The sequence below is a fragment of the Pterocles gutturalis genome, unplaced genomic scaffold (assembly GCF_000699245.1).
Source record: "Pterocles gutturalis isolate BGI_N339 unplaced genomic scaffold, ASM69924v1 scaffold22039, whole genome shotgun sequence".
NCBI classification, from domain to species: Eukaryota; Metazoa; Chordata; class Aves; order Pterocliformes; family Pteroclidae; genus Pterocles; species Pterocles gutturalis.
The window spans coordinates 24,088-44,004 of NW_010133818.1; the positions used below are offsets into that span (position 1 = coordinate 24,088).

Sequence of the window (19,917 nt, forward strand, 5' to 3'; positions counted from 1 at the left end):
ATCTCAGTTGGGCCACCCCAGAGGTTTCCTTCTTCAAAAGAAAAGTCGCTATATTCAGCTGAGGCCCTGTCACTAGGCTGGCCGCAACCAGAAAGTTTTGTGAAGCTTACCAAAAGAAGCACCAGCTCCTCTCTACACACAGGGATTTCAGTTGAGGAAGCCAGACAAAAATCAACCCAACAAAAAGTATCCTTACTAAAGTAAAAATAACACCCGTCACAGATGGGTTTGCTGTGGGTTGTCATTTGTAAAACCTTAATTTCCCTTCCTAAAGGGTTCTGGTTTTGGCACAGCTTCCAGTAACGAGGCCTCTGTTGTTATCTAAACCACAATCTGCCCTAAATTAATTTTTAAAGAGAACTTTTTTTTTTTCAGTAGATGTGATGTTACATACTCTGGAAATACTTGAGCATGACACTCTTTGCCAGTTTGTTGTTTTTTTTTTTTGTTTTTTTTTTTTTTAATTGCATTCTCTGTGAGCCCTGAGGGATGGCTTTGTCATATGTCCTTTTTATATTTTTTTAGGAGCACCTGAAAGCTTTTGACCGGGAAGTAAATGAATTTGTGGACTATATGTTTGGACCTCGAGGTAAGTTGCTGCACCTATAGCCCTTTTAGGAAATAATACCAGTCCAGATTACCATTCAAAAATATTATAATAAATAGAAGCAGTCAAAATTTTACAATACAAATTAAAACCAATCACAGATTATACGGAAGGTGAAAGAAGAAATGAAACTGATTTTTTTTTTAAACTTTAAAAAAACCCACTAGATTTCAGAGTCCTTTGTTTCTGAGAATATTCTGGTATTTCAGTGTTACATCCTAGTGTAGATAAAAAAAATTGAAAACCTGGATTTTTCTGGTAAGTGGAAGATCTGTTTTGAGACTGATTCCAATTCATAATCCCACTATTGTTTGGTCCAGCTACCTAATAGCCTAATTCAGAAGGATGCTCAGTGCAAAAGCAAGAAAGGGCTTTTAGCACCCCACAGGATCACATCAAAAATTCAGTAAACAAATAGATGGGGTGGGAGAACAGGTGCATCTTTCTATTTCCTATTCTTGCTTTCTAAAACAGTTTGGACAAGAATAACTTGAATAACTGTAGCTTGGAGGTGCCTTCTGCTTTGTAAAGACTGAAAAAGTAATAGTAAAAAAAAAAAAAAAAGAAAAACAAACAAACAACACAACCCTGAAGCAGAGTTAAACAAAAAGAGAAAAGGCACAGAAAGGTGAAGATGGAACATTAAAGTCAGGGATAAGAGAGACAAGCAGCTAGAGGAAAGGGGCAAGACAGGAACTTGGACAAGTACAAATTTTTTTCCATCATTTCGGCAGTAGTGGTGAAGCTTGAAAGAAAGATTTCTGGTGAAGAAACACTGAACACTTTGGGAACTGCAGCAGAAGGGTTTAAAATAGAATGTTTAATTAATGGCTTCTACAATAGTGCAATTTAATATTAACAAAGAAATGTGATCACAAGCATAAAAGTACTACTACCTTTTTTTTCCCAAACAGATATAATGTTCTCTTTCATTCCACTTTCCTTGCTGGTCCAGAGCAAATTGTTCGAAGGAACAAACTGTAGTTAATCCAACACAGAATATCACACAGATACCTTTGGACTTTTAGAAAGCACTTCATCTAAACAAGTATTATTTGTATCACTTGCCAGGTGCATCATCATCTCTCTCCAGACATCAATACTGAAGATAGCATTTGTTTGTGCCTCTTCACTATGATCTTTTATTTGAACTGGTGGTATAATGACACAGTATCCTACATCTTGTGAATAATATAGCTCCCTCCAACGTGTTTATACACATAAATAATTCACAATAAACTGCAAACAGTTTTAAATTGGATAGAATTACCCCACAAATCAAATTCTAATGAATTCTTGAGAGCTTCCCCACACATCTAAAACCAACAAACCATTCCCCTTCTTTCTCTCCACCAATTCTTATCCACAAGACATACTTCATTCAACCAAATCATGGCTTAAAAGGATAGACACCAGTGCTCTATTCTTTTAAAATCAATCCCATATTCATGGATTATATCTTAAGTACTAACTGTTGAAATACTGGTATCACTATACTGGTTTTAGTCATTGTTACCAGATGGGCTGAGGCCACAAGAAGAAACAGAAAGCCAGGCACCAGTTCCTAGAGGCAATCTCTGCTCACATTGGTAGTACCAGCTTAACACAAGCTGCAGTACTGCACTACTAGAATAAGGGGTGTGCTGGCAAAGATCTGAATTTTATTTATATACAGGCATATTTTGTGCCTTTGTTCACTGGTGTCAGCTGGACTTTGTACACAAATTTACCTCAATGCTTGCTTTTGAACTAGCAGACCAAGTCCTTTGGATCAGGGAATAGAAGCCATACACATGCCCATCTGTTGCATCTCTTAATAAGAAGTGGTCTGACAATTTGATGTTGGTCCATATTATTCTGGATAGGAGATTTTGCTCAAGGCAAAATGAGAAAGAGTGAAATAGCTATATCATTCTGTAAGAGAGCATTTCTCCTGGGTCGCCTTCATCTGCAGAGTATAATTCAGTGTTATGCAAAATTAAGGAATATTGAATCGCAGGAGCGAAATCTACTTAATTCGTTGCTTGTTTTCTCTGTGAGAGAAACAGAGGTGGTGAAGAATAGAAATATTTTGATAAAGTTATGATAAAGTAATAAGCACTCCTCCTCTCCTCAATTGAGTATGAGGAGTAGCAAGGCACTGGTGCAAAACCACCTCCCCTCTGCACCTAAAAAGGTCTGAATCTACTCAGACGCCAACGGGACAAAGCTATACAGAAACCTGAATCAAAATATTTCTAAACATCACTGATAAAAGCCTAGTACCTTTAGAGAGCCTGGGAAGCCTGCCACTCATTTCAAAGGAGCCAAGATGTCACCTCAAGGGTCTGGCACATCATGGCCAGTGGCCGTGAATGAGCTTATTCACAGAGCAATCAGAGCTTGTGGGTGCCTGCTCCTTCCCCTGCTCTAGTCCAGCACTTTCACACTGGATTTATTCACTGCCTTGGTCTCAAATTCAGATGCTGTGCGGGTTCACCGTTTTAAAAATAATCTTTTCTTCTATTGGTAGCATGCCTTTCTAGTACATGAACACAGAGATCGAACTGTCAGTCAACAGAAATACTTTTGATCTCTTCTTCCGATAACTTTTTTTTTTTTAAATACACTCCCTTTCCTCTCCCTTCCTGCCACATAAAAACCTAATTCTTCTTGTCATTCAGGGATAAACCTAAGTGGAAACAAAACAGTCACGTTCCTTGGCTGCCATTTATAAACAACTTTCTGCCAATAACTGTCTTACCCTTTAAGGTACCAAGGTCAGGGTGGAAAATAATCAGTAGGGGTACACATTTTAATAATTTCTCTTAAAATTGAAGGAATACAGATCTCAAAAATACTGGACATGATGACCTGAACAAGCACACGAGTTCTGTTCTTGTATGGATCGGCCCACATGCTTGTGGCCATTCACAGCAGTCAAAACTTTCAGAGGGCGTACTGGGGCAGCACTTAATGCTGTTTAGTTTAATTTGTATTACTATTACTTTTCTGCTTTGAGCAAATATTTTGTTTTGTTATCTGCTAATACCAGTTGACCCTTGTGCAAGTAACCTTTATGCACCAAGTGTTGCAATCCTCAGACCCTTCTTCAAGATAGGAGCCTTGCTGACATGACTGCTTTCTACGCCTTCATTTAGGATACCAATTAAATAAATTAAATCCTTATGCTACTAAAACATAGATTAGATCAACACTTACACACACGACTTTTACCTGTCTTATGACTCCTGTGTCCTGTTTAGAGCCCATATGGGAGGAGAACCTGTTTGGAGCCCACATGGGAACAGGATACCCTCAAAAACATCCATTCCAGAGAGTAAAAGCCAGGAGAGCACTGGATTTCCACAGTAACTTTGGTCTGGTTGAAAATCTTGTCTGCAGAAGAGCTTACATCCCATGTGGAGCTCACATCCAACAGATGAGTGTTACAGCCACTGCGATGGAAGCAAGGTGGGAAGTGGAGGGAGACTAGAGTGAAAAAGAAAGCTCATGTCCATAGACCTGTTCATAAGCAGATTACTCTAACTCACTTAAAATCTCATTTTATGTATACCTATACATATATTTTTTTGAGGAAAAAATTAGTCGGAAAGAATAAACCAAAATTGCCATCAGGAACAGTTGGTTACATGCTCGGCCACATTTGGTTTGGGCATCATCTATTGCCCAGTCCTTCCCAAACTCAACACAGGCCAAAAAATAGTATTTTTTTCTTGCACTGTGAATACCATTTCTTTCATTAACATTTTTAACATAATCTTGGTCTTTGTAAAAAATAAACTAAGTAATTTTAAACTTTCTGAATTTAAACTTTCTTCTTCCCAGTTTCTAAGAGCAGAAAGAACTACTGTGACCTGCACAATAGCTTCCCACTGACTTGCTTCTTCTATAACTTGTGACAGATTTAGAGTAACCTTTTTGAAAAAAAAAAATAGACATGATATTCTCTTCATAGATAAATGTCTGAAGATTGTTGCTGTGGAAAATTAACTCTAGATTTTGCTCCATCTTGGGAAAAAACAAACTACAGGAACAAAAAACCACACTCCTTTTGCTCATGACATCTAGTTGCCCATAGGACAGCGAAGTGATGCCTCCAGATTGGCATATAGGATTAGGCTTTGCTCATATACACTGAACTATCTGATTACTGACAATGGGATTACTCGTGTGAATAAGGCAAGTAGGATTTGACCTTAATATTTCATTTTAGGACCAAGTAAATGGGACAGAAACTATGAGAAAAAGCAAGCCCTTGCTTTACCAAATATCTTTGATAACCATCAAAGTAAACATTTGCTGTTTGTTGTTCATATTTAATGTTTTTGAAAAATCCTCCCCTTGTTTAAGTGTTTTGTAACAAATGTCATATACCTTTATACATATACAGCAAACGCAGAATTAAAATAACATGTGAACTGGCAACTTTACATGCATACTTTGTATCTGTAAACTGTCCATTAAGAAGATTAAAATATGATTTAAATATTAAGATAAAACATTATGTTAAATAAGCATATAGGAATGTTTTCTTCCTTTCATTTTCTCTTTCCTGTTAAAATGTAGAGACTTAAGTGACTTTAAATTACTAAGGGATTCCATACAGTTTTCACCATGCATTCTCTGAGTTAGTGTGCAGTTGTAGGGTGGTAAAAGCAAGGGATGGAAATCTTAATGTGAGCAGAGCATGGCCAATTCCTTCTCATGCTTTTAGCACTTTTTCATTATATGACCTGCCTTATTTTAGCAATACTTTACCATAGCCTTCCTAATTTCCTGCTGCATGTGTTTCTTTTCAGATGCCAGGGTCAGAGGATGGTTCCTTTTGGACTCTTACCTTCCCACGTTTTTCCTCACTGGAGCATACCTACTCTGCATATGGCTGGGCAACAAACTCATGAAGGACAGGCCTCCTTTCTCTCTCAGGGCTCTCCTTATTGTTTATAACCTTGGGATTACACTGCTCTCTTTATACATGCTTATAGAGGTAAGTGTTCTTCCATGCAGTGCAGCTGAGAAAGGTGAGCAATATAAAGTCTTTACCAGAAATCTTTCTAACAGATAGAATCATGGAATCAATTAAGGTTGGAAAAGACCTCAAGGATCATCAAGTCCAACCGTCAACCCAACACCCCCTAACCCACTAAACCATGTCCCTAAGCACCACGTCTACACACTTTTTAACCCCCTCCAGGGCTGGTGCCTCCACCACTTCCCTGGGCAGCCTGTTCCAATGCCTGATCACTCTTGCAGTGAAGAAATTTTTTCTAATATCCAGCCTAAACCTCCCCTGGCACAACTGGAGGCCATTTCCTCTTGTCCCATCACTTGTTACTTTAGAGAAGAGCCCAGCACCCCCCTCACTGCACCCTCCTTTCAGGCAGTTGTAGAGAGTGATGAGGTCTCCTCTCAGCCTCCTCTTCTCCAGACTAAACACCCCCAGCTCCCTCAGCCGCTCCTCATAAGCCCTGTGCTCCAGACCCTTCACCAGCTTCATTGCCCTTCTCTGGACCTGCTCCAGCACCTCAATGTCCTTCTTGTGGTGAGGGGCCCAAAACTGACCCCAGGATTCAAGGTGCGGCCTCACCAGTGCCCAGTACAGGGGCACAATCCCTGCCCCAGTCCTGCTGGCCACACTATTGCTGATGCAGGCCAGGATGCCGTTGGCCTTCTTGGCCACCTGGGCACACTGCTGGCCCATGATAGTTCCTCACTAGGAATTTTAACATCAACAGCAAAGTAAATTTAAGATAAGAAAAGTCCCTTAGCGGTTGGACAGTGAGTTGTACTGTACCTTCTCAGCTTAGACCTTGGCATGTTTTAACTGTCCTTCCTGAGCTACAGTCCACCCTTGGGGACAGCTGGTTGCTATCAGGACAACATCAACAGGTATGAATTTGGAGCTGCAGCAGTCGCTCAGCTCAAACATGTCTACACCTCATTCCTCATCACCCATGAGTATGCCCACAGATTGTGTTTTATTCATATGACTGTCTACAGAACGATTTTCTTATGTACAGATATCCATGCTTAAATGTGAACAGATTCATAGGTGAGAAGAAGCACTGATTTATTTACAGTATTGGCAGTTCAATGTTATTTTTCTGCTCTTCTAACTGAAAGGCTTCCATCAGATAGTCAGACAGTAGAAATATGAGACAGACAATAAAAACCTGCCATTTCAGCCAAAAGCAAGTGCTTTGGGGACCTTGATGCTGAATATGATCGCACAGATTATTTCCTGAGTACTTATCAGGAAGGAACACGCTCAAAGAAATCAGGATCCATTCATAGCCAGAAGAGAGGTTTGAATGCATCTGGTATTTCACAACAGCAAGGGACTCAAACCACACTCCTCAAAGACACACGTGTTTTCACCTCACCAGTGGGGAGCAGAAGCCGTGAGTCACTATTTTGACAATTTGGGAGCTCCCCATTCTCAGCCTTGTGATAATTAAGGTACTTTTAATACTAAAGCATTAACATCTATTACTTGCAGCCCTAAAAAAACAAACACTAAAAGAAAAAAGCCACAAAACATTTTCTGACTTGGCTTAAAAAGTGACCCCAGGCATGAGAAGCCCTGCTGAAGGATGCGCTTGATTTCATGGTGTGACCTGCGGAGGTACGAGCTGACATTGCTGCCTTGCCTGCACAGCCTCACAGCATTTCTGTCTCCCTGGGACCTCAGCCACAACAGCAGTTTCCATGAGAAAAAGAAGGACCAACTGTTCTGTCAGCCAGTGAAGAAATTTTGCAGAAGCTAAACAGGATTCCAAAGATTTCAAGTTTTGAATTAGTTTGAGCAAAACACCAAGTGATGGGTCTGGTCAAAAGGCTGAACAGCAGTTCAAGTTTTTGCCTTTGTGCAAAGAACTGATTGTGCTACAGAGAGCTTCACCCTGGTCAAAGCTCCAGCTGGCTTATGGCAGTTGCTGCAGGTGTCCGAGAGTGCAGGATCAGGCTCAGAGCAAAAGAGAAACCAGCACAATTGCTGGAAGGTTTGATGATTCCATACTAATTTTCCTCCAGAATGCAAATCAGCGTTTTGATGTTTAAATCCCCATTGTGCTTGAGGGCATACAGATAACTGTCTTCAGCAGTCAGAAGCAGCAAAAAGGATTAATTAAAAAGAAAACTAAGGAAACTAATAGAAAACTATTAGAAACAAATAGAAAACCAACAGAAAACTATTAATTGAATAGAAAACTTTAAAAATAAGACTGAATGAGGCTTTGAGCAACCTGGTCTTGTGGGAGGTGTCCCTGCCATGGGTTGGAACAAGATGGTCTTTAAGGCCCCTTCCAGCCCAAACCATTCTGTGACTCCATGATTCTATATGAAACAAAAAATGCTCCTCCCTTCTCCTTGCAGGCTGTTTTGGCCTGCCACAAGCAAATGAATAAACACAGAGAATTTTAGCAGATCTCACTTACATGAATGAAGCGAACTTGGTTTTGCCACTTTCATATCCTTGTAGGAGTTGTGTTGAGCCAGCTCCCATTCAGCTCACTGCCCTGTCCTTCCTGAAGCTAATTTTGCTGCAGACAATCGCCGAGTTGTGTTAGTCCTCAGATTAGTCCCTTTAGACCTTGGTTCTGTAGCTGGAGGCTGCTGATTTATGCCTCCCAGACCACAGCTGGGCATGGCTGGCAGCGGCTTGTAGCTCCACATTCTGCGTTTGTCAGGAACCCAGGGGACATCACAACTGATCTGCACTACCAGCTGCTTCACTGCAGATTTCTCCCCTGGCTCTGGACTGTCAGCCAGGCTGGTTTTACACTGTATAAAACACCTCTCCATAATAGGGGCTCTGTATTTTTTTGTAGTCTACTTGCTTGATTCTTATCACAGCTTCTCCCATGAAGGAGCAAAATGGAAGTTGAGACCTGCCTGAGGTAGCTTGCACATCCCTGCTGAAGGAAAACAGGCAAATGGGAGAGCAGAAATCATCTTCAGTACTGAATAAATTTATGGTGACTCAACATTTCAAAAATGTCTCATTTCCAAAGCTTCTCTCTGGCCCTTATTCTCTCTGTCTTTTATGGACAGTAAGCCCTTTAAGGCAAGGGTTGCCTATATTTAGAGCATCCTGCACAGTGATTTCTTATGTAAACACAGCTGATCCCTCCAGTGAGTACAATTCAGGATTAATTCCTAATTAGAGACATGCATAACAGTTGTCTTATTCCTCCATATTCCTACAGCATCTGAACCCCTTTGGTCTCTGGAGTAGAGAGAAATCACAAAATAACAAGCTCTATAATAGAGATAAACAAAAAAAAACCCCAACAAACCCAAAAAACACTCAACCCCCCCAGTTATTGACATTGTTCTTATCTCTTCTTAGTTTGTTTTATAAGGTGCCATACACCTTTTCTTGTGACAGCTCCAGAATGGAGTGGGTGCTCTTAGACATTCAAAAGAAAATTGTCTCATTCAAAAGAAAAGTGTTTTATTCAAAAGAAAGGGTGTATCTCCAAATGCAAATGTCTCACGTGATGGCTGCACGATAAACATTACACCCCAGCTGAGGGGAGTACCCGGGCTGCAATTCTTTATCTCCTCACCTTCATCTCCTGACCTAGTTTAGCTGTCCCTTGAATACAGTTGATTTGTACATCCTCAACACAAGAAGATAAACGTTATAGAATGGAGTCATGACAAAAGGGCTGGTTTTAAAGCTCCAAGGGCAGATTCCTCTTTTGAACCAGACCTCCATGCACTGCACCATGGGCATGAAGTATCTGGGAGCCAATTTTAGCTCCATGAGCTTTGAGGTCAACCAATCCCTAAAGTACTTGGAGGAGCAGCTCCAGGACAACTCTACGATGTTCCACTAGCATAAGGTCAGATATCCCCTACTATCCCTGAAGGACAAGGTCTAAAAAAACCCCAGCTCTTCCCAGCTGCCCTGATTCTACTGAGATGTCTCAAAAAGTTTGTGTCAAAGAAGAGTTAGGTGCCTTTGAAGGCCTCACAGAAAGGCAGTTGAATAGACTTAATTTAGACTGCTGAGGTAGGCAAAGGGGTTTTCTTGAAGTCAGAGGCACTGGCCTCTGCCCATTGAATATAATGCAGAAGTGGGGCACTTGATTTTGGAGCATGGCTTTGTCAAGTACCTGAAGCTTAGACTCAAGTCCTGTGCTTAAATTATGCAAGCTGTGGGTGCACTGCTGAGGGGCCAGAAGACAGTTCCCTCCACCCTTGCCACTAGAAGAGAAACTTGCATCAGAGGTTTGTTACTGGTTGTGTACTCCTTGTACCATTAAGTGTTCATAGATCAAGTCTACCGATCCAACAATTTCCAATAACATCGCCAAAAATCTGCATAAAGAAAAACAATCATTACCTTTTTATTCTAATAAAACCCAAAACTTTTAGCAATTTCACTGAAGAAAAATATGTTTTCTCTACACAAATCTCTAAGATCCTAAAAGTGCCAACTATGAGCACAAAAACCAGCTTACTGGGAAAAGCAATTAGGTCTTTGCATATTTTAAAATTATTTCATGTGCAAGTCAACTCACAAACCACACGCCAGGGATGCTGTCTGGGCCCTCAAAGGCTACGGTAAGGTTTTGAAGTTCACTGCAGGATAAAACTGTCACAACTCCAATGATAAATTAAAACTGGAAACAAAGGAGACCAATGCTGATCTCTGAATTATGAAATTACTCAGGTGAGGATACCCTCTCTCATTAATGGGAAAAGACATAATCTCTACCATGGTCTTAGGCTGCTTTCCCCAGCAGTAAGTATCACCTCAGCCCTACTTAAATTAAATCTCAGCTAGTCATCAAGCTCTCGCCCAAGTCCTTTCGTTGATCAGGCACTGAGAAAACCAGGACACTGGCACCATCTGGGTCAGATTAAAAAGGAGATCTAGAGATGGTGGCCTGATGTCTCAAGCTGCCTCTATCCCCAGGTAGCTTCACAAACTTATTATAAATCCTATGGATTTGTAAGCAAGCAACAACATCCATGTGGAGAAGCAGGATTTGCATGTGAGGACTCCTCGATTCAGAGCAAAGGGGAAAGAGCAGAGCTGCGCAAGTATTGCAAACCCAGTGCATTGAGCTTTTTAGTGAAGCCAGAAGAAAAGTATTTTCCCTTACAGGATACCAAAAAAAAAAAACCTAAATTATCTTCACTTTACCTGTTTCTAGGAGTCAAAAATTCACCCCACAGTAAGTCAAATTTCTAAATTATAGTCATACCTTGCAGATCCCTAGGTGCCAAGATGACATGAGGATTCCTATGGCCTTCTCTGTATCCTGAGAGCAGGGAAAGGTCAGAAGCACAATGTTGGCACAATCCACCAGCAACCACTTTCAGCCCTACACATTGCAACTGGGATAGCATCTCACAAATTGCTAGAAAGCTGTGGTGGGTTAACCTTGGCTGGATGCCAGGTGCCCACCAGGCCCCTCTATCACTCTCCCTTCAGCAAAATAAAGGAAGAGAATAAGATTAAAAACTCATGGGTCAAGACAAAAGCAATTTAATTAAAGCAAAGGCCAAGGCCATGCACAGAAACAAAAAGTAAAGAAAGATGTTATTCTCACTTCCCCTCAGTAAGCGACATCCAGCCACTTCCTGGAAAGCAGAGCTTCAGTGTGTGTAGCGGCTGCTCCTGGAGACAAACACAGTAACAAATGCCCCCCTCCTCCTCCCTGCCCTTGGCTTTTATGGCTGAGCTGGTGTCACATGGTATGGAACAGCCAATCCGGGTCAGCTGTCCCAGCTCCGCCCCCTCCCAGGATGTGTTACACACACCCTGCTGGCTGCCAGGGTGACACCCAGCACTGTGAGGCTGCTGTGGGGATACTGACTCCATCTCAGCCAGACCCCATACAAAAGCCCTGAGTAATGCCTGGATTTGGGATAACTGTTGTCAAAATGAAAGGAACAAATGGAAAATAGAAGCACTACTTGAACTGTGGTTTATTCCATCATTATAATGGCCCACACAATAAAAATTTGCTTCCTAACTGTACAAGCGTTAAAAAGATAGAACTTGAGTAGCAGAAGGTCTAAGTAAAATTTTAATAGTGCAGGAGATGAGGACAGGTAAAAAAAAAAAAAAAGACACAGATCCTAGCTGATTTGACTGTCCTGGAATTTTACAATAGAAATCCAACATTTTTTTCTTTTTTTTTTTTTAAAGATTGTAATAAAATATTTAGTCCTAGAAGTTAGCAAACATAAATTTAGCAGAGAAGCAAAGAATGATTCTAGATCAATAAGAATTTGTGCTTGAGGTGAAGGCTTCCCTTGAAGTAATTCTTTAATGAGGACAGAAGAGACCATCTTTAGGGGTGCAAGAGGAAAGGAACAAAGTGAGAAACCAGAAGAAATCAGGTGTGCTTTTCTATCACTTAGAAGACAGGAAAAGTGAGAAACAAACTAGACAGCAAAAGGTCACTGAGAGTTGTGTGAAGTGATGAAATGTAAGGACAAAAGTAAACAGGTTCTTTGAGTAAGAACCTTGTCTGAATAGAGTTAAATTCCCAGGTGTTCTTCAATCTTAATCAGATCATTTGTTTGGAGAATGGAGGAGCTGACTTTGCTGTTCTCACCTGTAGTTATTCTAACTGGACCCACTGTCCTCACTTCTCGATTTTCATCCTCCAACTTCTCCACGTCTTTTCTACTGACCTTTCTGAGCTCTGCATTTAGGTAAAACACTTAGTCTGCTCATGAAAAAGGCACTGCTCTGGATCTCACCTGCCCAATTCAAATAGATTTCAGTAGAACTTTACTAGAAGTCAAGAGTAAAATTTTATATGATGAGGTTTTTTTTTCATATGTGCAAAGTTTCCAATACAACCACTATTACAACAAAGTAATATATGGAAGCCATTCAGAGTGGGACATGTAATCAAAGATTCATGAAAAATAAGCCTGGATGGTATTTGGTTTAGTGTATTTCACTACCCCAGACAACACCAACGCACAAAAGAATCAGCATTCATAAGTTCAAGTCATTTTGGAGTCATTAGTTCCCTAATCCTATCAGTCTCCCATTTCCTTAAGGGGTATTAAAGGGATCTGGCTAAGAGTGTCTCAACAACATGGCTTTATATTTGAAAGAGTTTTTTGTCAACAGAAAAAAAAATCAGACATTTATCAAAACTATGAACTTTCTGACCTCAAAATAAGAAGAAAACATGGGACTGCTTACTTCCTCTGCTCTGGAATAACCAGTATCCTTCTAGTTAGGGTGCTGGTGCAGGATGAGAGAACCAGCATGGAGCCCAGCTGGACATATTGCAGGTCAGGATAGCAACCCCCAGTTGGTGTATTACAGAATTAGACAATCTTTTTTTTGGGCCACCACGCATATAATTATTGAACTTCTAACTAGACCCATGGAGAGATGGAGAGCCTTACCGAGGAGTAACCCAAAGCATGCTCTTTACATTTCTGTCCCCATGAAAGAATCTCAGCTGCATCATAAAGAGGAAGAAGAAAATATTTTAATTGTGAATAATCATAGAATCAATCTTGCTGAGTGTCTCCTACTCAGCACCTGTTTCTTATTTGGCACAACACCATTACCAAGTAACACTATACGTGGGGAAACTGAGGCACTGACCAAGTGTCAGGGCTGGGGCTGGGCTCCTGGAATCCTCCAGTCCTGGGCTGAACAATCTAGCCCATGCTGCTTTCCCTGTAGGGTTTATGGTCTTGCCAGACTACAGCTTATTTGAGATCTTCAGGACACAAGAGCAGCAACCTGGAAACATGGGCTGTTTGGCATCTCAGTTATCCATCTAAAATCTTGGATTATGCCACAATTCTTGGAGGCTCATCTAAAAACGGGCAACCTATATACAGAAAGATCTTCTTCAACAAATACCATTCACAGATGAGTTTACTGTTGAATGTCCTAGCCAGAAAACCCATCTGAAAGCTTTTTAGGTATTAAGATTGATTTAATGACAAATCAAGGATGATTAATGGTAGCTTCCTCTATTCCTCTATTTATTACATAAAAGCACAATCGCCTCAGTAGCATTGCAGCATGCCTTCCCCACCAGCCTCTGGGGATGGGAAGACTATTCAGAGGTTGCACACTTGTGAAACTGAGCCATATCACAGTCAAGGAGCTGATTTTTCCCTTTAAGAACTGAGAAAGGAAAGTTAGGCAAGATGATGAATATCTGGCCTCTGGTTTTAGATGCTGAAAATCTTTGGAGGCATTTCATTATAAAAGGCACTTAAAATAAAAAAATCGTAAAGAAAACAAAGTCATTCCTCTCTCTTTCCTGAGCCTTTGTTTAGACTCCTTTTCTTGGGATCTGACCTGCACAAAACTGCTTTAGGACTATTTTGTCCAAGTCTAGAGACCTAGAGGGGAGTTGGTATTCACAAGGACTGACAAAAATCTTACAGCAAAGGGAAATAGGTGATTCACAGCACTGCAAGTTAGACCCATCTTTTCACTACATAGATCAGTTTTTAGTTTAACAAAACCTCCACTGCTTGAGGACAATGGTCAGATCAAGATGTTTTAATTGGCCTGAGCAGCTGGAGTCCCACATAAACCCAGTAAAACATCATACACATAATAATGAGAGGGTTCTTGCCTTTTTTTTTTTAACACAAGAAGGACACTAGCGCTCATCATGGAATCATAAAATCTCAAATTGGCAGAGACCCATAAGGATCGAGTCTAACTCCCTGCTCCCTGCAGGACTACCTAAAACTAAACCATATGACTAAGAGCATCATCCAGATCTCCCACTCTGAACTTTTGAGAGGAATTCCAATTATTTGAATACTAATTCGTCCCCTTCTGACCTGTTTCACAGATACCAAGTGTTTCAGGAGCATATTTAAGATGGCTCTTGATAGGAAAGAAAATTAAGGCAGATCAAGCTGGAGATTACAGTCCTGAATCAGAAATCAAAGGGGATCCTTCTGGAGGGTAAAGCAGTACATGCAAAGCTTTGCTAAAGTGTTGATTTGGGAATTATAACTAGAGGCTAAAAACTTGGTGAAAATAAGTAGTGGGTAGACATATAAATACTAGTATAAATAAATGAACTAAAATATTAGAAGGGTGGGCGTAGTGGGAAAGATCTGTGCATTTCCCAGCAACTGCAAGCACCAACCCTCTCTCTGGGTAAACTGAAAAATATTCCAAATACTTTACAAGGCTTGCTTACTTTCCAGGTGCTGGTGCCTCACCCTCTCTCTTTCTCCTGCCCTGGGATAAGGAGGAATACCTTGTTACATCCAGGCGTTCTCTCTCTGAGAAAGCCCAACATTGCACTGAGCTTTTCCCACAACTCAGAGCACGGAGAAACAGGAGTCAGTAGAAACAGGAATATCCATTCAGAAAATCACATTACTTTCCTTTCTAGCCTTCTGTAGAGGACAGATGCAGGAACAAGCTACAGCTGTGAGATTTTTGAGGCTGAAAAGCTTGAACTGAGCAGGGCACAAGCCTCTGGGTCTGGGCTGCTGGCGCTTAGCCTGTTCCCCAGCAAGGTGAGAGGCTTTGGCACCATCTTCTGGCATCTTCTGCCTCCTCCACCCCACCTCTGCTGACTGCTGAGATTTCTTATAGAGGAACCAGCTCTTCTGAAAAACGTGATTTCCTATTTGGAAAAAAAAAAAATAATAAACAAAGGCAAAGTTAGATGGCTGCAGTGAAGTAAGTGTTGTGAATCTTTGTGCTGTTTGTACTCCACACCAGATGATTAAAGGTCATTTGTTGGTGTAACAACTGGAATCTGTTAAGAACAGGAGAGCAACAGCAAAATATGAAAACTCAACTAGTAACAGGATGTTGCTGCTTAATAGAAACTTTTCACAAGGCAGCATTCTTCTCTTTACATGATCTGTTTTTCTAAATAGCTTCAAATAATGCATGTGTTAATATTATTTTCAGGATAGGTTGCCAAGAATGCAAAGCATTCCAAGAATAGTTGTCTCTAGTTCGACATAACTGAAACAGTAGAAGTAACATATTAGTTTGGTACCAGAGAAAAAGAGACTTAGCCGTCTTGCATCAAGTACCAGCTTCTGTTCCTGATAAGCAGCTGTCTCACTGAGTACCACTGGGTGAGCTGCTTACCTTCCACACCATTGATAGCCAACACAAAAGTCATGGCCTAGGATGACCAGGATCCACAAAAAAATACTCTGCCGTCTAAGTTTGCCTCCTAATTTTTTATTAGGAAGTTAGCCAGAAATCTTGAAAATTACCTTGCAAAGTAGAGCAGTCAAAACTCAAAGTGGATTCTCCTCTTTTCCCTAAAAGAGACTCATCAGTAAGACACTAACAAAAGAGAATAGAAATGTTGAGCTACAGAAAAGCTGACATGAAAGAGTAAGGTTCAGGCAGTCAAATCAGAGCTTCCCTCTGAGCTGCTAGCTCTTGGAACACAGACACAAATCAGAGGTAATTCTTCTGCCAAGTCAAATAACTGGGGAATAGGCACACAGTATCATCCGCAAATCTGGATTATACAGAATCATGGAAGAAGGAACAGAAGAAATTAAAGAAAACAGTGCAGTCAGCAAGAGTGGTGTTCTCACCCCAAAGCTTGCTCTCCATTTGCACACTGATCAGTTGTGACAAGTTACAGATTTCTTAAATGCCAAGTTAAAAATTTCTGATGTCAAAAAGAAATAATGAATTATGTATTTTTATTTCTGAGCCTTTAAGGTTTTTCTCATCTTATTTTCCAACATAGGAATATGAATGGAATCCTTGAAAAAAATCTTGTGATACAACCAAGCAGGCCAGTTCAATACAGCACCAGCAGGAAAGTTCCCAAACCTGTAGCACACAAAAGAACCTCAACACAAATACGAAAGATTTTTGAAAATCAGTCTATTGTAATCATATTTAAATCAGAACATTTGTAAAACAAACTTATGAAACAATCTAAAGTAGCAAATTTTTCTGGCAAATTGCTGTGAACCAACATTTCACCTACTGTAGCAGAAGATTTTATGAGGTTAGGTATCTTCAGCAAAACAAAAAATGAGTTAGTTGTTAAAGGAAGAGAAAAAAGATTGAAAGACTAAAGTGTGCCTGCTATTAGAACCTGACAAAAGCAATTTCCCAAAGATATATGAAAAGAGAAATTAAAAAGTTTGACCAAACTAAACATAGGAAAGGTAGGAATTTAAAGATATAGAATACAAGTGAATCAGATTAAATTGTTTTAATTAATCTGTGAATTAAATAATTAAAACTACATACCACTCATAAGGTAAAGTTGTTTTAAGAACGGTAGATAAAAAACATTATAGGCACATCATATCATAGAGGTAAGGCAGAAAACAGCGTGTAAAATATTACTATTACAAAACACAAAGATTATTTCTTACCTTAAAACAACAGAGTGCATTTACAGTGGCAATTTATAATTTCTCAGTAAAATCTAGAGAACTGGTCCTTCCTAGTCTATTACACTGCCTCGTACAAGAAGACAGAAACAGTTGCCTCTTCTCCTTAATTTGTTTTAGGGTTTTGAGGGTCATGATTTCAGCTCCCTGCAATCACAAGGGATTGCCACTTCCCACCTATTAAGCCAATGAGGATTTCATTGCAATTGATTGAGAAAAATAAAATAGCAAGAGGCAGTATCATTTATCTATCTCCTATACGCAGAACTAGCCCCAGAGGTTTCCAGCAGAGCTGTTAATGCTCATGTTTGAGGCCATGCCTTACCAGAGTTCCCAGATGTCACCCCTGCAGCCTGCTGACACCCAAGATGCTGCCTCCAGACGAGCTCCTGATACTCCAGCACTGTTTGACCATACAGCTCCCAGCCAAGAACAAGATGACAATTCCATTTACTTTAGCATTTCTCAAGTAACAAGACAGAGTTGAGAGCTCATCTCAGTGAGAGTCTGCCAGTAAAGCTGTAGCTGCCTGTTCCAAAAGTCCTGGTTTGGGGATCACTCAGTCACATCTCATTTGGAGAGAAAAATCCAAGGCAGGGAATGCACATGGAAGGCAGCAAGATGAGCTACCCATAAAAATAACCATGCAGTAACATCTCTGCATCCCTCACCAAGCAGCTACAGCGTAGGCAGAGATCTGGGGACCGAGGACATGCCACAGGAGGGACAGCTGGGGAGCTGCATGCCTTCTGCCTCCTACTCAGAGAACAGACACGACCCTTTTTCCACTCAACTGCTTTTTGAAAGATCATAGGGAAATGAAGTGGCATAATTTGCTTTTTTCAAGGAGTTTTCCCTCTCCAGCACCTCTGCAGATTAAGTTAGTTGGAGAGGTGTAATCCATGTCTCCAGAGAGGAGAGGAACACAGACATCCCAGCCCTGCACACTTGCAGGCACAGCACCCGAGCAGAGGCCAACTTGGCAAGAGAAGTTGTCATCTCAGCTGCACTGAGCATTTCTTTGAGGATCTCTGAGTTTTTGTTGTTTCCCCCATTTTAAGACTCTGGTCCCATCCTATTTGGCATGGTGACCTCTGGCATACACTGTAGGCAAATCCACCAAAACACAAGCTGTTCCAAAAAGGAGTGGGTGTACAAGCAGCTGTGTTAAACTCTCTGGATGCTGCTTCAGAACAGAGATACGATATTCCAGCATGAGCTTTGGAGTGAGCTTCACTGTGCTAGGAGATTTTAATGGATACCTTGAAGGCTATAAAGCCAGAGAACTGTAAGATACACCACTTCAGTGTATATCTCCAACACAACCCAATGATTTTCCCATTTCAAAACAGAAGATATTAAAAACCTGTCTGATTTAACAGCATCAGTTCATGGAAGAAGTGGGAACCTACCATACTTCCATGCTGCTTTTTTCTCAATAAACACAGAAAAACTGCAGGGGTAAAAAACAGCTACGTCTGTTCATGAACATAATTGCTATGTTTTCCATTCCAGCTCATCCTTGCCACATGGGAAGGAGGATACAACTTGCAGTGCCAGAACCTCCACAGCGCAGGGGAGGCTGACATCCGGGTGAGAGACAGCAGCGGCTTTTTAAAAGCCACATATCAAGATCTGTGATCAAAAGAGTGCTGCCTAGCTATTAAAACAGAGAATATGGATCATTTAAGAAATTGGGAGAAAAAAAAAAATCAGTCATCAAATGTAACAGTTGTTGTGCTCTAGCTGAAAACTGATTTAAACCCACGTCTAAATGTTGGAAAACTGCAGAGACATTGTGCTGGCTTGGCTCATCTCTAGTTTCAACCCTTATTTCTGCATCACTGCATTTCCATGTATTAACTCTGTCATTCTCCATACCAGGCTTGCTTTCTAGATTACGTTATAGCTCAAAGGTAGAAAGATGGGTTAACTTATTTGATTTTCCGCAATCCTCAAAATTCATCAGTGTTTTGGCAAGGAAAAAGCCAGTTAAATACCTCTTCTCATTAACAAGGTATTTTCCCCTCTTCTGTTTTAACTAACTGTCTTTGACTGTTCTGGGACACATCCTGAGCTCTGGTAAAGTGTCTCAACTCTAGAAGAGGGTCTATTCCATTGTACCAAGTGTCAAATTTGTGTTACTTAAAAAGAAGAAGCTGCCAGCAAAATCTGTGCCAAGAAAGTACACCCTTAAAAAACCCACAATCCCCTCCCACAACTGTATCTTTGAGAAAAAATTAGAACAATTAGAAAATCCTTCCTCAAAGTCTATATTTCTTAAATTATATTTAGATAATTATACACTTATAAAATCACATTAATTACATCATTTTTCTAAGCTACTTCATTCAAAAAGGAAAGAAAATTGAAGCCAGAGCCTGTGCTCCTCCTTCAATAGGACATTAATGCCTTTTGGGAAGTTGCATGCCTAGGGACTGATGAAGTACAGCAATATTTAAGTACTTTTATGGTCAGATACTGATCTCATGCTCCTTTGTTCTTGCTTGTACAGGTAGCCAAGGTGCTGTGGTGGTATTATTTTTCCAAAGTAATTGAGTTCATGGACACTATCTTCTTTGTACTGAGAAAGAAAAGCAGCCAGATCACCTTCCTTCATGTGTATCACCATGCCACTATGTTTAACATTTGGTGGTGCGTTCTGAACTGGATACCTTGTGGGCAAAGTAAGTCTCTGCTAGCTTCGTCACCTGGGGTATAAGTCACCTGCTGCTGGAGGGGAATGGCATCGCCACGCAAAGCAAGCATGGCACTGGGCTATACGACAGCACCTTTAAGGTTCATAGCCTTTCAGAACTGCTGAACACCTGCAGACCAATTTAAAACTAAAAACATGGTTAGAAGTTCAGGCCAAAAATATCCGAGTGTTAAGCCCTAGGTTTTCCACTCAGCTGCCACAACCTCCCGTATTT

The 19,917-nt window shown here is 40.6% G+C and overlaps 1 protein-coding gene across 1 annotated transcript; it reads left to right on the forward strand.

Moving 5' to 3' along the window:
• Nucleotides 1–530: 530 nt before the first annotated feature.
• LOC104467565 (elongation of very long chain fatty acids protein 2-like) lies at nt 531–19,700 on the forward strand (the record flags this gene model as incomplete). Its single annotated transcript, XM_010081387.1, has 4 exons — nt 531–589; nt 5,410–5,597; nt 18,500–18,577; nt 19,500–19,700. Coding segments are annotated over exons 1-4 (483 nt in total), but the record flags the coding sequence as incomplete, so codon positions are not given.
• Nucleotides 19,701–19,917: the final 217 nt, after the last annotated feature.